The sequence below is a fragment of the Balaenoptera musculus genome, chromosome 20 (genome assembly GCF_009873245.2).
Source record: "Balaenoptera musculus isolate JJ_BM4_2016_0621 chromosome 20, mBalMus1.pri.v3, whole genome shotgun sequence".
Taxonomy (NCBI): Eukaryota; Metazoa; Chordata; class Mammalia; order Artiodactyla; family Balaenopteridae; genus Balaenoptera; species Balaenoptera musculus.
The window spans coordinates 15,236,828-15,255,657 of NC_045804.1; the positions used below are offsets into that span (position 1 = coordinate 15,236,828).

The 18,830-nt window shown below is 46.8% G+C and overlaps 1 protein-coding gene across 8 annotated transcripts in view; it reads right to left on the minus strand.

Moving 5' to 3' along the window:
- TANC2 (tetratricopeptide repeat, ankyrin repeat and coiled-coil containing 2) overlaps positions 1–18,830 on the minus strand; it is a 361,655-nt gene continuing 342,825 nt past the window's right edge. For 4 of the 8 annotated variants that reach the window (XM_036836547.1, XM_036836546.1, XM_036836541.1 and 1 more), the window contains 9 exons: positions 17,789–17,922; positions 16,734–16,857; positions 12,856–13,031; positions 12,428–12,560; positions 11,839–11,868; positions 10,925–11,016; positions 8,547–8,693; positions 6,005–6,105; positions 1–4,420 (listed from right to left, as the gene is read on the minus strand). In XM_036836547.1, the coding sequence (XP_036692442.1) occupies positions 2,464–4,420; positions 6,005–6,105; positions 8,547–8,693; positions 10,925–11,016; positions 11,839–11,868; positions 12,428–12,560; positions 12,856–13,031; positions 16,734–16,857; positions 17,789–17,922 (2,894 nt within the window). In that variant the 3' untranslated portion in view covers positions 1–2,463. The remainder of the gene's footprint in view (positions 4,421–6,004; positions 6,106–8,546; positions 8,694–10,924; positions 11,017–11,838; positions 11,869–12,427; positions 12,561–12,855; positions 13,032–16,733; positions 16,858–17,788; positions 17,923–18,830) is intronic. The other 4 variants (XM_036836548.1, XM_036836545.1, XM_036836543.1 and 1 more) reach the window with 3 other exon arrangements.

Genomic DNA, 18,830 nt, shown 5'->3' on the forward strand with positions numbered 1-18,830 from the left:
TCTAAGGTACAGCACTGAGATCATCCCGTGGCAGTGAAGTAGCAAAACAGGGCACAGGCAGTCTGCTTACAAGGAAAGACTTTGTCTCCTGCTCCAATAAGGTCCAGTTGGCAATTTTTAGACAAAAACAACCGGCGCCCAGTAGTGATATTCACTCCCTCTTACAATGGCTAAAAAAGAATTGCATCGTGACTGTTGACAGTTTAGGTGTTTTGTCCAGTAAGGCATGGACCCTAAATCTGTCCGTCCTAGAAAATTCTAAGATACACGTTCGGGAGAAGTGGCATCAGTGGTGTTATTTGTAAAACCGTAGAACCTGCTCACCCACTCAGGTGGGTGCAGGTGGTACGTGTGGTGTTCCAAATAAACAGGGGGCACTTTTCTAATAAACACTGAGAAGTTTTCAAAATGTGGCAGCAGCTCCTCAGTGAGTAGTAGTTAAAAAGGGTAAGATGCAAAGAGCCCAACAGGGCTGAGACCTGGACAAAAAAAGCTGAGAGGCTGCTGGGCTCCTGGCTGTAGGCTGACGCTATAGCTGTACATTTCACCTTCTTGATGAGAGACAGAGAGAGAAGAGACACTGACGTCCACTCTGGGCTGGCTGAGTGGGAGATAGTCCTTCAGCATCAGAGAGAGTGGACAGAGGCTGGGTCTTGAGTTAGCCTTGCTGTTTACTTCTAGCACAGGACACACATCCTGGCCTGTTCCAGGCTTGGGGGTGGAGGGGTTCATCTATTTGGCAGAATCTAAGTTAGCAAAGAAGTGTTTCTGATTTCAGCTTCATGCTCCCCATGTCTTAACGATTCTTTCAGAGGACACTTACGATTACAAACAGGTCTGGTCACATCTGGATGTTTATTCAGGAAGCCTCCCTTCCTGTAGCCCTTTACTAACAAGAGCAGAATGATTCCTGGTAACAGTGACCGAATTCTCTTTTGTTTAGTTTTAGTTGTTTAGTTTGTTAATTTTAAGAGCTGATGTGCAGTCGCTACCAGGCCTGTGCTAAGGCTTTGATTTCAGTGTTCTTGCCGTCCATCTCATGCTGGCCTCAGTCACTCAAAGGACCGGTTAGCAAAGGACCACCAGACACAGGAGATGTCTGGAGGGTGACTGGATCAGAAGACTTGCTGTCTACCTTATGTGCTCCTACCCAGGGCTGAAAGGGGTCTTTCTTCACCCTGAAACACTTTGCTGTGCCTGGTTTTTAAATGTCAATCCCCAAACACTCCTACCTAGAAAAAGAAAAGAGTAAACAGTTCCTGTAATAATAGATAATGAAACAATAGATCTTGAAATGGAGTTAGACAACATTTGCCATGGAATGCAATGGCCCTGGGTGCAAGCTCTGGGAATAAGTCTTACCGTCCCCAGAGAATTCAACTTCCTTCCCCAAAAACCAATTCTTCACTATACCATCTGGGTTTAAAAAAAAAAAAAAAGAGGGCCAGTAGAACAAAATCTGGCTCTAGGCAAAGATCCAACTTAACAGGATTATACACCAGTCAACCTCCGGGAAGAGTATGCTTTTTGTGGAATACGATGCTCAGTGACGTATCAGAACCCAGAAAGCAGATTTCTCCAAGACAGATTTTCTACAGCCTTCCACTGAGAATCCAGAACAGTCTCTCTCTATGTATTTATTCTCTCCCCCACCCATGGAAAATTGGTAGCTTTTAATGGTTAATTTGGCTAAAAACGTAAAGAATAACTCAGTGAATTATTTAAAAATATGCATGATTCTCATCCAGTTTCCTCAGCTGACTGAAATATTTAAAGGGCTGGTTGTTTTCTGAATGTTCCTAAAACGCCTCTTGGGAAATCCATGTAGTGACATTTCAAATAACTGTATTGGTGCTTTCTTATTTCTTCTCTTTCTCCTTGATCCTTTACCCCCCATAGGAAGACCAGCAATAATCTAAATGAACATTCTAGACCTGGTGGCTGCAGGGAGCTGGCGGTCCAGGGGAGGAGACCATGGCACAAGAATGCACTGGGGCTGCTATTTGGATAACACTGGATAAGAATGCAAAGGCAAAGGGGCATCACACTCTTTCTAAAGTTCCTAGAAGAAAACGAACAAGAACATCTTATTTTTGTAAAAAAGGAGAAAGACATTTTACACAACAAGAACATCAGTGAAAGCGATTGTCTCCTGGAAAAAGCTGACCAGTGTGTCTGATCTCCCTGGGTTAAAGCACACGGCACAACAATCTCCTCGTTGGCATCTGAAGAGAGGGAGAGAGCGTGTGGCTAGGGTACAGACAAAAGAAACCCAAGTCCCGGCTCCCCGGAGGCCAGCTTCCCAGTCGGCTGCATGCAAAGGATTTCGGCATGTGGGCTGCCACCTCTGAACACCACGCGGAAACTACATGAGAAATTAAGCCAGAGAACTACCTCGAATGTGGAAACCAAGCCTGAAAATGTGCAGTGAACACATAGGGGTCTCGCTCCAACACACGTCTTTTAAACATTAGACTCCACAAATGGTCTCTTTGGTTTGATAGGGGACGTCTGCCCATGTCGAGGGTCCCGGGACAGCTGCCTGTGCAGGTTGTCCTGGTACGCCTGAGCCACAGGGAGGGTCCGAGCCACCTTCACGTCGGGGTACGAGGAGGCCTGGCTAACTCTCTCCAGCAGGTCTCCGCGGGACCCGTTAGCCAGCATCCCATGGGGGCTGTAGTAATCGTCCTCCAGCAAATGGCCGTTCTGTGCATTGTTGGTTTTGTTATAAAAGGCAATGTTGCTGATGGATGACGGTGGGCTGAAGGACTCAGGCTGAGGCAGGTTGCCTGGAGACGTAGGACTGAGAACGGTATCCACTGATGACACTGCCCAGGTCCGATTCTGCTGGTGAAGGTGGGGGTACTGTTGAGTCCGGGCCGTTTTATCTATGATCCCCATGAATGGTGTGGTCCTGGATCGGGTGGGCTCACTGGGGTAACCTCCCTGAGTGGGAGACACTGGCGATAGCTCGTCACATGACCTGTCGTATGCCGGTTTCAGTGGGATCTCCATTTGTTGAATCGAGGAAGATGGCCGGAAGGTAGGAGTTAGGTTGGAGGCGGATGAGATACTATTGCTAGATGGAGAGAAACGAAGGCCTACGCTTTGGGAGTGCAGCAATGGCCTGGGAGTTGGTGGGTGGGGTTTGATTTCATTAGGGTTGACACTAATAGGTCTTCTGATTAAATGTGACACATCGGGGGAACCTAGTTGGCTGGAGGAACGCTCCAGATCTAGTTTTGAGTGACAGACTGGGTAATAGGATGCGGACTGGCTACGCCCAATCTGTGGTGTCTGGCTGTATCTCACGCCACCTCGATAGGCGGAGGAAGGTCGCTGGGGAAGCTCTTCTTTGGTCAACCCTCCGTGCTGACAGATGGCGCCTGCACTCAGGCTGGCCTGCACATGCTGCACGGGTCTCCCGTCCCCTACAAGCCCCCCGATGGACCCCTGATAAACCAACCGGCTCTGACTTACTCCTGTGTCTCCTTGTGAAGACTGGTATTTAGCAGCCATTGAATGGGCCGCTTGGCCATAGGCCCCTGTGGAGATGACGGTGCTCGAATGAACTGCTGAGCTGGGCTGGTTGCTTCTCACGATCTGGGCTTTGGCCGGCTGGAGCCTGAGCCCTTGCTGGGGCACTGCCACAGGAAGCTGGGGCATCTGGTAGGGCCGCTGGGCCATCTTGGATAATGGAGATTTCGGTCTGCCAGGAAGCTGACTCACACTTGTTTCTTGCTGATAGCGCACGGGCGAGCCTGACTGGGCTCTGTAGACGCTCACGCTTTCCGCCGGAGGGCTGGCCCGATACTGAGGGCCTCTGCGGAGAGGGGACGGGGGCGGGCTCGGGTACTCCTTGCCCTGCCCTCCCACAGGAGGGGGGCTGAAGCGGTAAGACCCTCCCTGATGAGCGGGGGAAGTATGCGGGGGGCTGGGCCTGTAATGCGAGTTCTGGTGAGTTGGAGAAAGGGCAGGTGAGGCGGACTGGTAACCCTGCCTAGTGGGAGAGCCCACAGAGCTGCTGGGCCGGAAGTCAAAACCCTGGTGGGAGCCGAGAGGCGAGCTGGAGATGCAGGCCGAGTCGCGGTGGGCCGGGGAGGAGGGCGGGCTCTGGATTATCGGGAGCCCCTGGCTGGGCCGAGCCTCCGTCTGGAGGCCGATGGACACATTCTCAACATCCTGTTCCAAGAACTCCTCCTCGAGTATGTCCTGCACGGAGTAGATATCTTCAGGCTGGGGTTCGGGTTCTGTTTCTTCCGGTAACTGCTGCTGAGGCTGCTGCTGTGCCGCCGGCGGCTGTTGCTGCATCTGTCGGCACTCTTCCTCCACTCTCAGCAGGAGTCTCTGGATCTCACGGTTGTTTGGACACAGCTTGATGGCCTCGTTCAGGTCCTCTAAGGCTGCTGCAAACTGTCTGCTTGACAAAATGTAAACACAGGAACTGGAGTTATTCTGAATCAACAGGAACCACCAAGAGCTGAGAACATGGTCACTGTTTCAGAGAACTGTTAGCGTCTGGGGGCATCTGGGGGGGCTTTGGTTTCGTCTGATTTGTAAGGAAGGAAATAGGTAGGCTGTCATTCCAGAAGAGTCCAGAATGATTCCCTAGCCAGTTCAGCCTCCATCTTCCCTCTGGCCTCTCTGGCATCAGTGGAGAAATGTCCCCATTTTGTCAGTCCAGACAGGCCCTTCAGGAAGTTTCTCTCAGTGTCCAAATGCACACCAGGTAGTAGGAGGGTTGGGTGGGGTTGTCATTTACAGGGTCACTGTCAATTAGCTTAGGAACAAAACAGTAACTACAATATTTAAAATCTTGCTGATCCAGCAGAATTTTTTCTTTATATTTTAGCTCCAATTTTCAGGCCTGTTCCATCCTAGGCAAGAACGCCGTCCTCTGCCCTTTCTACCCCTCGCCCCACAGCACTGCGGCTCCTCCATTCTGCTACATCAAAGCTGGGCAGGTATTAAGCTTGCTGACTAGAAAACTCAGATTCTAATCTACAAATAAGGACACAGACAGTCAGAGATACTCCCATCCTCTCTATTAACCTTGCCCAGAAAAGGGGCAATTGGCCTTGTGGGGAAGGAATAATCCAAGGGGAAAGAGAATTTGACAGTCAAGCTTCTGTAAGAACTCTGTTGCCCCAGCTAATTAAGACTAAGATCACTGCCACCATCATCACTAGACTTAAGCTGGGTTTGATTTTCAGGACCACATGCCCCCTGGTCATAGCTGTGAACCTGAAGCAGTTCTTTTACAGGCAGAGTTGGGGAGAAGGGCAGGGCGCCGGGCAGGAGGCATTAAGGACAGTGACAAGTTATCTAAAGATCACTGATGGCAGTTTCTAGATCTTTCTGGAGCCTTTCCTGCCCACTGGCCAAACCATAGCAGATGGGGCATAAGAGATGGGGTTTCTCTTGGGCCCCCTCAGTCCCGGCAGCAGGACCTCCTGTCTCCATGCGTGTGTGGTGTGGTGCTGGGAGGGGTGGGTATGTGAGAAGGAGGCTTGATGCCACCAGACTGGAGGAGAGCCCCAGGAGGAAGACTAAATGATCCAGGGAATCTCCCAAACGCCTGTAAGAAAAGAAAGAGGAGCCCGTGATATATGACCCATCCTACTTTCCCCTCTAAAAGGGCTGGGAGGATATTTTGCTCAAGTGACCTCTTCTTAAGCCACCAGTGTCTCTACGCTATCTGCTTTGGGGGTTAAAAAGCGACTGAGATATGGCAGAGGCTTCTTGGAAGAAGGTGCCATTCTCCAACAATGAAAAGGCAGTTTTCTCCCAAAGTAAAATGCTCTACATCTCCACAGCCCCAAAGAGTTGCCAGCTGTACGATGCGTTCTGTGTGATGGGAGCCATCCCCAAAGCTTGGTCCTGCGAGTCCTCAGGGACAGACGTATGGGTCTGTCCCATACGCCCCAGGATGGTCTACGTTGCCTCGGCCAGATTTTCAGAAAAGAGAGCTCTTGCTTCTCACCCTCTCTCTCTCTCTCCTCACCTGCTGCTGCGTTTTGCCCTTGCTCTTGCATAGTAAGCTTCATAAGATTTCGGTTTCAGCTCCAGGGCCTTAGTAGCAAATTCCTCCGCCATTCCAAAATCCTGTCATTACAATAGGTGTGCAAATGAGTCATTGAAGAGATATGAAAAATAGACAGCTTGGGAATAAAACAGATTATATGTACATTTCTTTGACATTTATGGACGGAACACCTGGGATTCCTGACATGCCTGGCATGGCTCTAGCCACGTGGCCCAGACTGAAGTTCCTTCTGCCTTTTGCCCTGTGTGGCCCTGCAATGGCTCACAGGAATTCATCTGCCCAAAAGTACGAAAATATTTTCAATTTGTCCTCTTTCTGCCTTTGTAACATAGTTCTTTCTGGTCCAGAAGCCAAATGTCAACCCACTGAAGCTCCTGAAGTTGGAAACCCGAACTCTTGTTGCACACACGTGTATGAGGCAAACACACATGTCGACGCCTCATGTGTACCCTCATCCTACCCCCCACCTTCCTGCCGCACCCACTATTCCTTGGCTTTAAAGGGATGAGAAATAAGTCCAGGAAGATGGGATTTGTGTAAAAAAGAAATGACTGGCTATGGAGACTCAATGGAGGAGGGATGTCAGACAGGCTTGTGTTCAATTCTCTGCTCTGCTTTGTAAGCCCTCAGGGTGTGTTGTGTGTTTTCTTATCCATATGGACCTCCCAGGTAGGATTAAGAGCAATAAAGCATTTGAAAGCCCCATACACAGTCCCTGGCACACAGGAGATGCTCAATGAACAGCAGTTTCCATTCTGTTTCATAGAGGCTTCTCTGGCCTGCTCCTTCTCTAAACTTGTTCCTTACTTAGGAAACATTTAAAATTTAAATAATAATAATAAAACAAGAGAGAAGACTGGCTGTCACTGGGGCCTGTGCTGTCACCTCATCTCTTAATCACTGAGGCTCCCTGGAGGAACACGGTCCCATCTGTTCTCATTCTGAGAAGCCCTGGGAACAGGAACCAGGGGAACGAAGCCATAGTCTTCAAGACACCCTTACACACTAAACTAAAGGGGAAGGTTTTCTCCTCTTTTACTATCAAAGCCATAGTACAGCACAGTAGCCTCTGGTTAAACTTGTGAGTCCCAAGGCAGAACAAAGGCCCTGGGGTGGAGGTAAAGTTGGAAAAAAAAAAAAAGAAAAAAAATTAATGGGCAACTTTCTACATAGGACGACAGACTTCAGGTGGTCCTGGGAGGTGATTAACTGTTTCTGATCCAACGTGGAGCTAGAGAGGAAGTGTTCTATTTTATAGCATCGGCTTCCAGCTCTACTGTTTCAACCTTTCCCCTTAATTTTTTCTTTCGGGACAATCATTATTTCTGGGAAGATTATAGAGTATTTTTAAGAAGCAGACTATTTGTGAGGCAAAAAGGCAGCCAGCAGCTTGGCAGCAGCTTCGGAGCTTTGTCTAAGTCTCACTAACTGGAGCTGGAGAAGACCCTTGGTGCTGTTTCTTCTGTTTCACATAAGAACCTCACTGCCTTTCCCCAAGAACTCCTCCCACATCCCCACTCTCCTCAGCACCTGGGAAAACTCTGCCTCTTAGGGCATCACTGTGCCCTCTGAGATACCCAAGTCTATTTATCAGGGCGCTCTTTTCATTGCCATCTAAAGATGGATGATATAAAGGTCACTTTTCCAGAACCGATAGCAGATCTCTTGCTACTGAGGCTGAAAGTTCACTTCTGTACACCTGAGTTCTCTATCCCTTTATTCAAACATTCCTGTTTGGCTTGGATTATTTTTATCTCCTGAGGAACCATGAGACCTCAGGCTAGTGGATGTCAGAGATTCCTGACATGATCCTGGCTATTCCCAGGATCTGAGAGAGGGTTCTTGGCCCAGGAGTGTCTGCAGGTCAAGGGAGCAGTGCCTGAGGGCATCAGAGGCTGTATCTGCAAGGCAGGCAAGAAGGACCAAGGACTATTTAGGGGATAATAAAGGACCAGGAGGAGTTCTAAGACTCCCTCTGTGACAAGAAGGGACATGTCATGTTAGAATAAAAGAACGAAGAAAGAAGTGAAAAGCTGAAGATTAGCCTTAGAAATTAAACCTTGAAGTTCATGGTCCTGGGCCCTCTTTCCAGCCCTTCCTTAAATGACTAGGGGGTCTACCAGTAAGGAAGGGAATGACTAAAATTTGTATCTCACTGCAGCTGGAATTCCAGCGACCACTGCTCTCACATTTTCCCAAAGACCAGAAAACTGACTTGGGGGCAGGGCAGGATGATGATGGTATTCCAGTCACTTTCAGCAGGAATTAGGAAAATTCAGAAAGCTACAAAGTGCCCACAGGATTAACTTTTTTATAGTTTGAGGTACGGATTGTACTTAGACTTGATTTCTTTCAAATTGCAAATGTCAGTGCTCTGTGAAGGACAACCAAGTTCCAAATGGGGCAGACAAGGATTTCAGGGGCCTGGTAAAAGCCAGTGCATGACATGGACCGTCAACTTCCAGGACTGCAAAAAGGAGCTGGGATGAGAGGGACTTACGTTCATTTTCCTGCGACATCGAGAGAGGTTGAGGAGGAGAGACACTTTTAGCTCCCGGAAGGTTTTCAAGTCCTCACCAAACCCTTCTCTAGGGAATTTCTTCAGAGCGTACTGGTAACGCTGGGCAGCTTCCTTTACTTTCCCTTTCTAGTGGGAGCACAAGATAGCAAAACACACGGTTGGTCTGCTGAGCAGCTGAGGAGGGTTGCTCCCATTCCCTTCCTCTCTCCGCAGTTACTACGAAGGGTTGGCCCTCCCGACACCAGCCCTGACGGTGAGAGCAGAAGAGTCCAGTCTTTTCTACTGGAAGCTCACCTGGCAGGCGAGGGGTGACGAAGGGGATTCCCAAGATACAAGCCAGAGAAACAAAGTCTTGGCGTATGAAAGGCCTGGGACGCCAGCTTCCCACCTGGACTCCCAAGGAACTGACCTTGTTCATTTCAAAGGAGCTTTTTCTCGACCTGATCTCCCTAGGACACATAGCATTTCCCAGTCCCAATCACTCCAAAGTTATTACTACTTCTTTACATTTGTCTTATCTGGAAATTCTTTTTGTTCCACCTTGCCAGTCCTCTACAAGAGGCCATTCTCTTCCTCACAAGGGATGTGGGAGCTAAAGCAGTCTAGCTGTTGCTCCCCTAATCTCATGGCATAAAAGAATATCAAAGAGTCTTCCCCTGTTTTTCGAAAAAGGCATGGGGTAGGGTGGTGGTAGAGAAGTGAAATTCAGAATTTGTGATTCCATCTGACTATGTCAGAGGGATTTTCCAAGATGAGGTAAATCTATGACCCACCTAGGGACCTGGTCACAGGGGCCTTGAACTTTTCTTACATTTTGCATCTGAAAATCTATAAGCTGAGCCCAGAATGATGCAGGAGGCATCTCACACTCTGTTAGCTGAACTTTATCCACTCCATTCCTTCTGTATAGCTGCAACTCCAACCAGGGATCCTGATCTTTTATTTTCTCTTTAGACCCTTTCACTGAGGACAGACTTGGGAGTCTTCCAAGGCAGAATTCTGGGTAGGAGCAGGAGTAGCTCTGCCTGTTTAGGAGGTAGGACTCCTTGTCTTAGGATGCCAGAAGTTACGTTATAAACAGGGCTGAGATTCTTGACAGCAATGCCATTCTCAAGTCCATAAACATGACACCTAGAGAGGCCCTTCTTTGAAGTCATGTAGAATCATGGTTGAGTCAGAACTCAAGTTTCCTAGAAGCCTAAGAGTCCTAGATTACAATAACTCTCACTCAAAGGGTCTTCGGGAAATACAACTCTACTCCCAGGAGCTCTGTATACTCCTTACACAGGGCGGAAGTAACGTGCATCACAATCATTTCCTCATCTTTGGGCCTGGGCATGTCTCAGTGACACCCGCTGCCAAAAGCTGGGCTGGATTTGTATTTACTTTAGGAGAAGAAGATTCAGCTAATCTTAACACAGTGAGATAACTCTGACGTGGAACGTTCTTACGGGACTTCCTGCAGCCCATGGGAGTTTGGTGTGTGTTAGGGTATGGAGCCTTCAGCTTGAACTGTGAGTACAAGAAGACTTCATACCTTTTTTGCTGTCATTCAGTGAATGACTTCAAGTAAATCTTATAACTGCTATTTGTCTTGGTTTCCTTTTCTTCCTCAGGGATGCTGATAAGCTATTATTACTACAGATTTTTTTTTTTTTTTTTTAAGTCTTTATTTATTTATTTATTTATTTATTTTTGGCTGTGCTGGGTCTTTGGTTCGTGCGAGGGCTTTCTCTAGTTGCGGCAAGCGGGGGCCACTCTTTCATCGCGGTGCGCGGGCCTTTCACTATCGCGGCCCCTCCCGTTGCGGGGCACAGGCTCCAGACGCGCAGGCTCAGTAATTGTGGGTCACGGGCCTAGTTGCTCCGCGGCATGTGGGATCTTCCCAGACCAGGGCTCGAACCCGTGTCCCCTGCATTGGCAGGCAGATTCTCAACCACTGCGCCACCAGGGAAGCCCTACTACAGATTTTTAAATCTACATATATATTAAATATAAAAGCTAAGATTGATGCCTCTTTCCCACAGACTGGAAATATCTGCACTACGTAACTCTTCTTTTACTTGTCCCACGGTTTCCAGGCTCCAATGACCAGACGCCATGTAGAATCTAGGTATCTGCCTGTTAGTGAGCAGGTAAAACTAGGTCTTTAGGTTCATCAGCTGCAGGCGTGTGCAGGCTACTCTCGTCCTCTTGTTGAGAAAGCAAAAACCTGGGATCCTCAGCTTATGAGCCCACCACTGAGGGACGGCACTGCCTCTAGAACCAAGGGTGAGACCTGCCGAGACTTTGGGAGATTCTACAAGTAGAGGACAGTCAGCGGCTGTCTGGAGGACACGGTTCCTTCCTCCCCTCACCTTATAAAACATGTCCCCCTCTTCCATCAGCTTGCTCAGCAGGATGATCATGATGTCTGGTTTGGAGGTGGCCATCGCCCATGTGGCTGGACCTGTAGTGTACAGGATGCATGATGGGTAAAAAACTCATACAATGTAAGGGTGGTAGGAAGCTGGGTGAAAAAAACACCCCTGGGGAATTTCTGCTGAGAGAACAACTTGCTCCACAACAACGGCCTCATCTTTTAGAACTGGGAGCGTCTTACTAACTCCCCCTGCCAAGAAGCTGCGTTGGATTTGTATTCACCTTAAAATAAGAATGTTTGCACTGTCTGAGTTTGCACCATTGGAGGGCAGCAAAGCCTGCGTGTTGTATCTGGGCAGGCGATGGCTTAGTTTGGAGTTATTTTAAATAAGGAAATTGGGAGAAAGGGTTTACATTAAATGTCACCGTAAGATTTTAAAAATCCAAAAAGGGTAATTTATTTCAGAATCTGGGACTCAAAACCCCCAGCTGTTCAGTCTCAATTTTTAAATACGTTCTTTGCAGAAGGGAAACCATGAAAAGACTCTAAAGGCTCCCTTAATTTGTAAGTACTGAATAGGACTCCTGGGATTCATGCTGAACCAGGAGCACGGTTCCAATGTGAAACAAGCCAACGTGACTGAGGACCACTTTACCCACAAAGAGAAAGAAAAGGTTAACTCGATTAGTTTACGGATGCCTGAATTATTTACCAACTAAGCTTTTCAGGGTTAGTTATCAAAAGTTCAAGTTATTCTCTACAACAGTCATTAAAAAAAATCTTCTTTTAAGGTGAAGTAAATTAAAAGATTAGAGGTGTAGGGAACTCATGCAGGCTAAATCAAAGAGGAGAAGGCAAAGCTGACCAAGCCATCAGACCACGCCTGATGCTGACAGCGGTGAAATATACCTCGTGGGCGACTCGGTAACGTCTGACAACCTTCAAAGAAAGGAGAAAACAAAAAGTTGTAGGAGAGGAAAAAAAAAATGGATGAAGGTGAAAAAAAAAAAAAAAAAAAAAAAAAGAAGGAAAAAGCAGCAGTGAGAGGCAGGCAGCAAAAAAGCCAGCATATCAGCCAACCCTTGTCTACAGGTCTGAGGGATGGATGGGACAGCAGCCGCAGGGACTTGAGAGGCCAAAGCACATACAGAGCAAGGGAAAGCGAAGGCTGTGGCAGTGCAGGGATCCAGGATGCTCACAGGGCGGGGCTGCTACCAAGGCATCAGCGCCGAGATGCGCTTAAGGTCAGAGCAGCCTCCTGGCTGAGGCTACTCGCGGCACGGCAGATAGCCGTGTGATTTTGGACACAGGGTAGTGTAGACCATGGCTCAGATGGTGCTTTCTCTGGGCCAAGAGTCTTTCTGTTCACTCGGACAATAACTGGGCCAGGGCAGAGGGGAAACTATACACACTCACGCCACACGCCCGGGGCAGCCAGACCACTGGACCAGTCTGGCCCCTGGGCACAGATGGCCAGCACCCTCTTCCTTTCTCCTACCTATCTTGGCTCCTTTCTTCAGAAGAGTGACAACAACAGAAGTGTTCCGGCACCCCACTGCCCTATCCAAAGGGCGCATCCCGCTGTAGTCGACGTGCTCGATCATGGCCCCGTGATCCACCAGGAACTGGACCTAGGACACGGATGAAGCAGCGCAGTTGACCCGGGTGTCGCGGCTCACACGGCTCCACTCAGGGCTCTGGCTGCTGCCTGCCCTTTATTCAACCGCTGGTTTGAACCAGGCTGGACACCATGGTATTCCAGGCCAGACCTATGTTCCTGGTCTTTAGTGGTGTTGTGAATGTTCCTGCCCTCCAGCAAGTATAGATCTGAGAACTTTATGTCAGGAATCATCCACCCCAGATGACACTGTGGATAGAGGACCTTCCCTATTCTTACCACCCTGAGGCTTGGTTAAAGGCACTCACCACCTCAGCATCACCGTAGAAAGCCGCCAGATCCAGTGGGGTGCGGCCATTCTTGTCAGCATGGTCTGTGGCAGCTCCATTATCCACCAGAGAACGTACTACCGAGAGATGACCCTTCAAACAAGCCCAGCTGAGGGCTGTCAATCCTTCTTTGTCCATTAGCGCGATGGAGGCACCTACAAGAGCAGGCATAACACAGGGCTGAGGAAACATGAGAAACGTGAAAGTTCACAGCAGGAGGGAAAGCTGGTATTCAAGGTGTACACTCGGCCAAAGCACAGCTTATGTTTCTGGTATGTGAGTTGTCTTTTGATAAAACTGTTAACAAAATCGCTCCCACAGGCTGTCAGTACAAGAGTCCAGTTCTTTGACAGGGCAGCCTATCCTGGGTTGTGCATAATCTCTCCCCAAGCTTACTGTCTATCCTTAAGTTTCATTACTCCTCTGTGAGAATCCTCAACTTTGGCCAAAATGGATGTGCTCACCACCCCTAGAATCTCCCACAAGTACTCCTGTATCCTCACTTCTGGTTACGTTGCTCCCATGTGTGGAAACCTTTTTTCTCCCCATGACTTACCTCACTTCTACCTGTTCTCTAGGAACCATCTCAAACCTCCCTGTCTCCAAAACGCTTCTCCCATTCACTGTTACCTCATCTTGAACCTGCTTGACATATGTCACCTTATTCTGTTATTAATCTTTTTTTTTTTATGTATCCCACTTATATGTAATAAATTCTCAGTGCATGTTTTCTGAACTCGGCAAAAATCTTCGATTTCTAATAGTATAAACTCCTTCAGAGGTTCTCATAAAATAAGGAGCTCAGAACATGTTTATCATTGACGATAGTACCAGGTCACCTTCTCCCTCCTTAGAATGGGAGGGAAACAGACTCATCGGAAGAGACTGAGCCCAGGCCAGGAAGGAAATCAGGAGTTTAATTAAACTCGTCAGCCTTCAACAACCCCATCCCCACTCTTTTAGCCTATTTTATATTCTGCATCTTCTTCCCTTCAACATTTCTATTCTCACCTGTGAGGAGCAAGCACACTTGACGTACTGTTTTGTAATTAGTCTAAAATTCAATACACGTTTGGTTCTCAGCCTAGACTGTAAGCTCTTGGATGGCAAAGAGCCCGTTGTTCCCTTGCTAGTTTTGAAGAGTACCTAAGATGACTCTTTCCACACAGTTGGCATGACATGCTCACTAACTAAATCAGAGATCAACTTACTGCACACACAGTTCATTTTCCAGGCTGCCTCCTCAGCTGGACAGGATTCAGATGTCAGATCAAGCTCAGGACCTGCCACAGCCAGGCTCTGGGGCTACTCAGCAGTTATGTGGCCTATCACCTCTGTATCCCTAGAGGTCAGACAACCAGACTTTGGGGCTTCCCGTAACAGGACGAAGGGTTGGAAAGTACGATACTTCTAACCCTGAGGAGACCCATCCATGTACTGGGTTATCTTTTCACAACGGTGTAGTTTGCAACTAAAACACTGACTCTAACATGGAATGAGTCTGAATATGGGACAGAATCTAAGGAGTTTTCTCAGATGCAACATCTATAAATTTCCTGGACAGAGTCTTCAGGGATGGAAAAAGCAGGATAAGAAGGTTCTGGATGTATGTTACAGATAAATTGATTTTACAAAGATAAGGGAAGCTGGAATTTAAGAAATTAAAAGGAGATGCATATGAAAAAAACCCATGTATTCAATTTCCTCCGAAAATTCAATTTGAAGTCTTCCTCTTCTCTCTTTTCTTCTCCTGGCAGTTAACAGAATCACAGTTCTCCCAAACATCCATTTTAGAACTTTGGAGTTATCGTCAACTCATCTATCCTTACGTCCTGCATGTAATCAACCCTTATATCCAAAATCTTTTTTGCACGTGGCCCTCCTGTTCTATCCTAACAGCTACTGCACCTGGATTCGGCATTACCTCTCATCTACTCGATGACAATGGCTTCCTAATTGACCCCCAGGTCCACTATAATCCCTTCATCAACTCTACTATTCACACCACTGCCAAAGTGATTTTTTTTTTTTTAAAGCGCAACTCTGGCACTGATTCCCTTTTTTAAAATCTTTGAAAGCCTCCCTACTGCTTTCAGATAAGTCCAAACTCTTTTAATCTGCTCCTTTTCAATTTCTTTCCACATACATTTCCAATTTTATTTCCCAGCAGTCCTCATGTATGTCACTGGACAACTTGCATATTTCCCCAAACCTGTTGTGTACTGTTTCTCCTCTCCGACCTTTCATTTACATTATGTCCTCTCCCTGAATATAGAACATTTTTCCCATTCAAATTTCAAAGTCTGTTCTGTTCTAACTCAAATACCTTTATTATCAGAGTACTTAGGATTCTCTGCTTTTTAAGGTAGTTCCTTATCTTTGTTTTATCCCCTCCTTGCCAGATTACAGACCCTTTGAAGACATGGATTGTAGTGTATTTATTTTAAAAAATCACTCAGTTCCCAGCATAGTGTTTTGCGGATAACGTAGGCTAAATAAACTTGGGTAGGATTTGTTGATTGAGAGAAAGTCTCTGATTTAAGTGTGAAAGAATGAAACAGTACGAAGACCGGAGACCAGAATGCCTGCAGCGTAAAGGGAACAAATCTCTGGGATCTGTGTCTGATGAGCTTCTACGGGCTCACGGCAGACTGTGTGCAGTCATCTACAGCTTATCTGTGGTAAAGGGGTCCTGCCTTTTCCAGTAGGCTCAGGTTGTTCTGGGACATTTACTCCTGCCATGTTTTATCCTGAGAAGCTAGGCATATCTCCCTTGCTCCTCCAGCCCCCTCTTAGCAGAAGGATAGATACCATGAAATCTGGTTTGTTTGGTGGCTTGTGTTGGGGAAGCAAGAACCACTCTGTACACGGGGAAAACAGTTCTCTGATTCTGACCCAGTTTTGTGAGTCTAAGGTTGTGGAAACAAATCTTTGCAGGAGAGAGCTAAAGATCCAGTAAGTCTCTGACTGAGTTGTAGTTTGAAATCTTAGAAGAAGAAACCTTGTCTTCTTCCTAAATCAACTACCCTTCAGCTGCTCCAGCCTGGGCATGATTTGCAGGAGCTTGTTTTTCTTGAAGTGTGTGCACTTGTGGATATTAAATATAGATGAAAAGATCCCGTTTACTCATAGGGGAGGCTTGCTGGAATGGAGTAAAAGCTGGCCACAGTCACACCACCTCCTGCTTGATGCAAATGCTCAAGCTCCACTAGATGGTACTGCAGAGTCACCAGTGACTGGAGCTTTTCTACTACAGAGGTTCCCCTGTCACTCACTACTGTTCTGTATAGATGACTGAGGTCAGAGCCATGGAAGGGAATGCTTCGGATAGTGTGACCACAGTCTCCTTTAATTTATTTCCCATTCACCAGGAATATGTGAATGTTGGTAAATGTCAAAAGGAATTTATTACAATAGGAGGGTAATAATACCCTGATTCCTCAAATAGGGTCCCATGGTCAACAATCATTTCAACTTCCATTTGCCTCCTTAGGATACAAGAAAAATATTAGTTGTGCAGGCTTACAAAAGAATTGATAAAGTCAAAATACGATCCCTGGAAGATGAACATTTATTGAGTGTACATTAAAAAAAATCAAAGTTGGGAGATTAAAGAGCTTAGATTATGTAAATTTGATTAGGATACCAAAAACCCCTCAAGCCATAAAGAAACAGAGAACGTCAGAGTTAGAAGGGTCCCACTGTATATGAGAAGAGAGGAGACGGACTTTCATTTTCTAACCAACTGGCTTAAGAATATCCATTCTCAACTCCTCTTGGAATCCATCCCTGGAAATCATGAGTTCCTTGGGTTGTTATGGGCACTGATCATCAAGCTCTGGCATCGTAGGACTGACCTTGAGCAAGGAGAAAGTCCACAGTTCCCAGGTGGCCTTCGGAAGCCGCCATCATCAGGGGAGTACGGCCCTGCTTGTCCGCCATGTTGACATCAGCTCCATGGGTGAGTAAAAGATCAACAATCTGCAGGTGCAGAGAAGCAGGGACCAATCAGCCAGGAAGCGCTGCTGAGCAGACACACGCACGCCCTCCCCCACACTGTGAGAACTCCCCGCGAGTCACCTCTAAAGAAACTTCCCACTGCAAGAACCCCCTGCGTGGTCTAGTACCATGGGGTTCCATCTCTGACTCTCTCAGGGACGGCCAAATGAGAAGAACTCAACTCTAAATGTCCGACTCAGCCACTCAGTAAAAAAGAATTCAAGGTAACAAAGGCCAAGATGTAGACTAAACAACCCCATGATGGAAGCGCCAACACCTATGTCAGTGCCATTTTACTGGCCTCCAGGGGTTGCAAACCTGCCTGCAGTGAATATTTACAACTGAACAGAATACAGTAAATACAAAATACAGCCTCTGATAACTCTTTAGCACTGTTTGGCTCCTAGGACTTATTTCCTACTTAAACATTTTCAAAGATTATAACCGATATACTTTTTTTTCCATCCTAAATATATAAATTAGCGTTTATCCAGAATCCAAACATCTGGAAAGATCGCATAACTAGAATTTACATATACCACATTTTCTTTTTGCAAGTCTGAGACACACCTGCTGTAAGTGGTTAGCAGGGATCTGTTGAGGTCTGAACCTTCCAGAGACCCTGGGGATGTTGTGAAGTGTGAGAAGGAGGTCACTGCACGACCAGGCCAAAAGTAGCTAGTCCTTCTATACGATACAGATCATCAGGAATGATCTGTATCGTATAGAAGGTATGAATGTTAATTTTCTGACATATTCTCAATTAACCAGAATATTAATAACAGAGGCCCAAGTCTTCAAACCCAGTGACTGCTGGATAACCCAAATTTTGTGATTTTTTTGCTCTCTGCTTCAGAAGTTCCCACCCAGCACTCACCCCTGCCTGGGGCACTGGAAGTAGCTACCTGCTTACCTGCCAGTGGCCTTGGCGAACGGTGCTGAATAAGGGCACTGCCCCTCGGCGGTTTGGCTGGGCCACTGCTGCCCCCTGTTCCAGGAGCAGACGACACACCTCCAGTTTGCCCCTTCCGGCTGCAGCTGTCAGGGCTAAGGGCAGAGAGCACAGAGTGAGGACAGGGGGTCTTGCCTTCTCCAGCCCTCTAGGGTAAGCAGGGCAGCATACCTGTGTTTGATGAATGCGATTGCTACTTTACCTCCAAGAATGATGATTTTGGCTACTTTTGCCATGAAGGAAATTTTCAAAGAAAAATAAAAGGGCTTACATATATGGAGACAATTATAATAATTTTATTGAAAAAATCACCTTTGACCAAACTTACTTGGTTTCATGTTTCCTACCCAGACTGTCTTCTCTGCTTTTAATCCCTCTCTTTTTTGGTACCTCGTCCCAGCTACAAACCTTTTACTGGTATGTGCATGGGTAAGAATGCAGAGAGAAGGGTCTTTGCAGACTAAGGTCTTTTAGAGAGTTAGCTAGGAACCACCTCTGGCCAATTTCTACTCCTGGGCCCTTAAACTCAGAGAACCAGTCGGAAATTGCAGTCTTAATTTTGTTGATTTCTTAAATGACAGTTTCCTGGGTTGCTTTTAAGTGCGTATTTACAATAAAAATATATTAAAAAATGTAAAAAAAAAGAAAAAGAAAAAAGAAATTACAGTCTAAGAGCCTTGGGCCAGTTTTCATTCTTTTTTTTTTTTCATCAGTTGAGACAGAAGTTTCTAGTACATGCGTGACCATTTTCATAGGAGGGTCAAAACTGTTCAAGGTAATAGTCTTAAAGATGAGAGAAGTGTGACAAAGGCTCTTTTCTTCTGAATACAGGATAATGGAGTCACAGATAAACAACAGCTATAGCGAGGATAAAGGACACACAGCAGGAAGAAACATAAACATTCTCCCTTCTGTGCTACTGTCCATTGTTTATGATCTCTGATACACTGGAGATTCTAAGAGTGCTTATTTCATCCTTTGAGTACTATTTCAATAGCAGTAA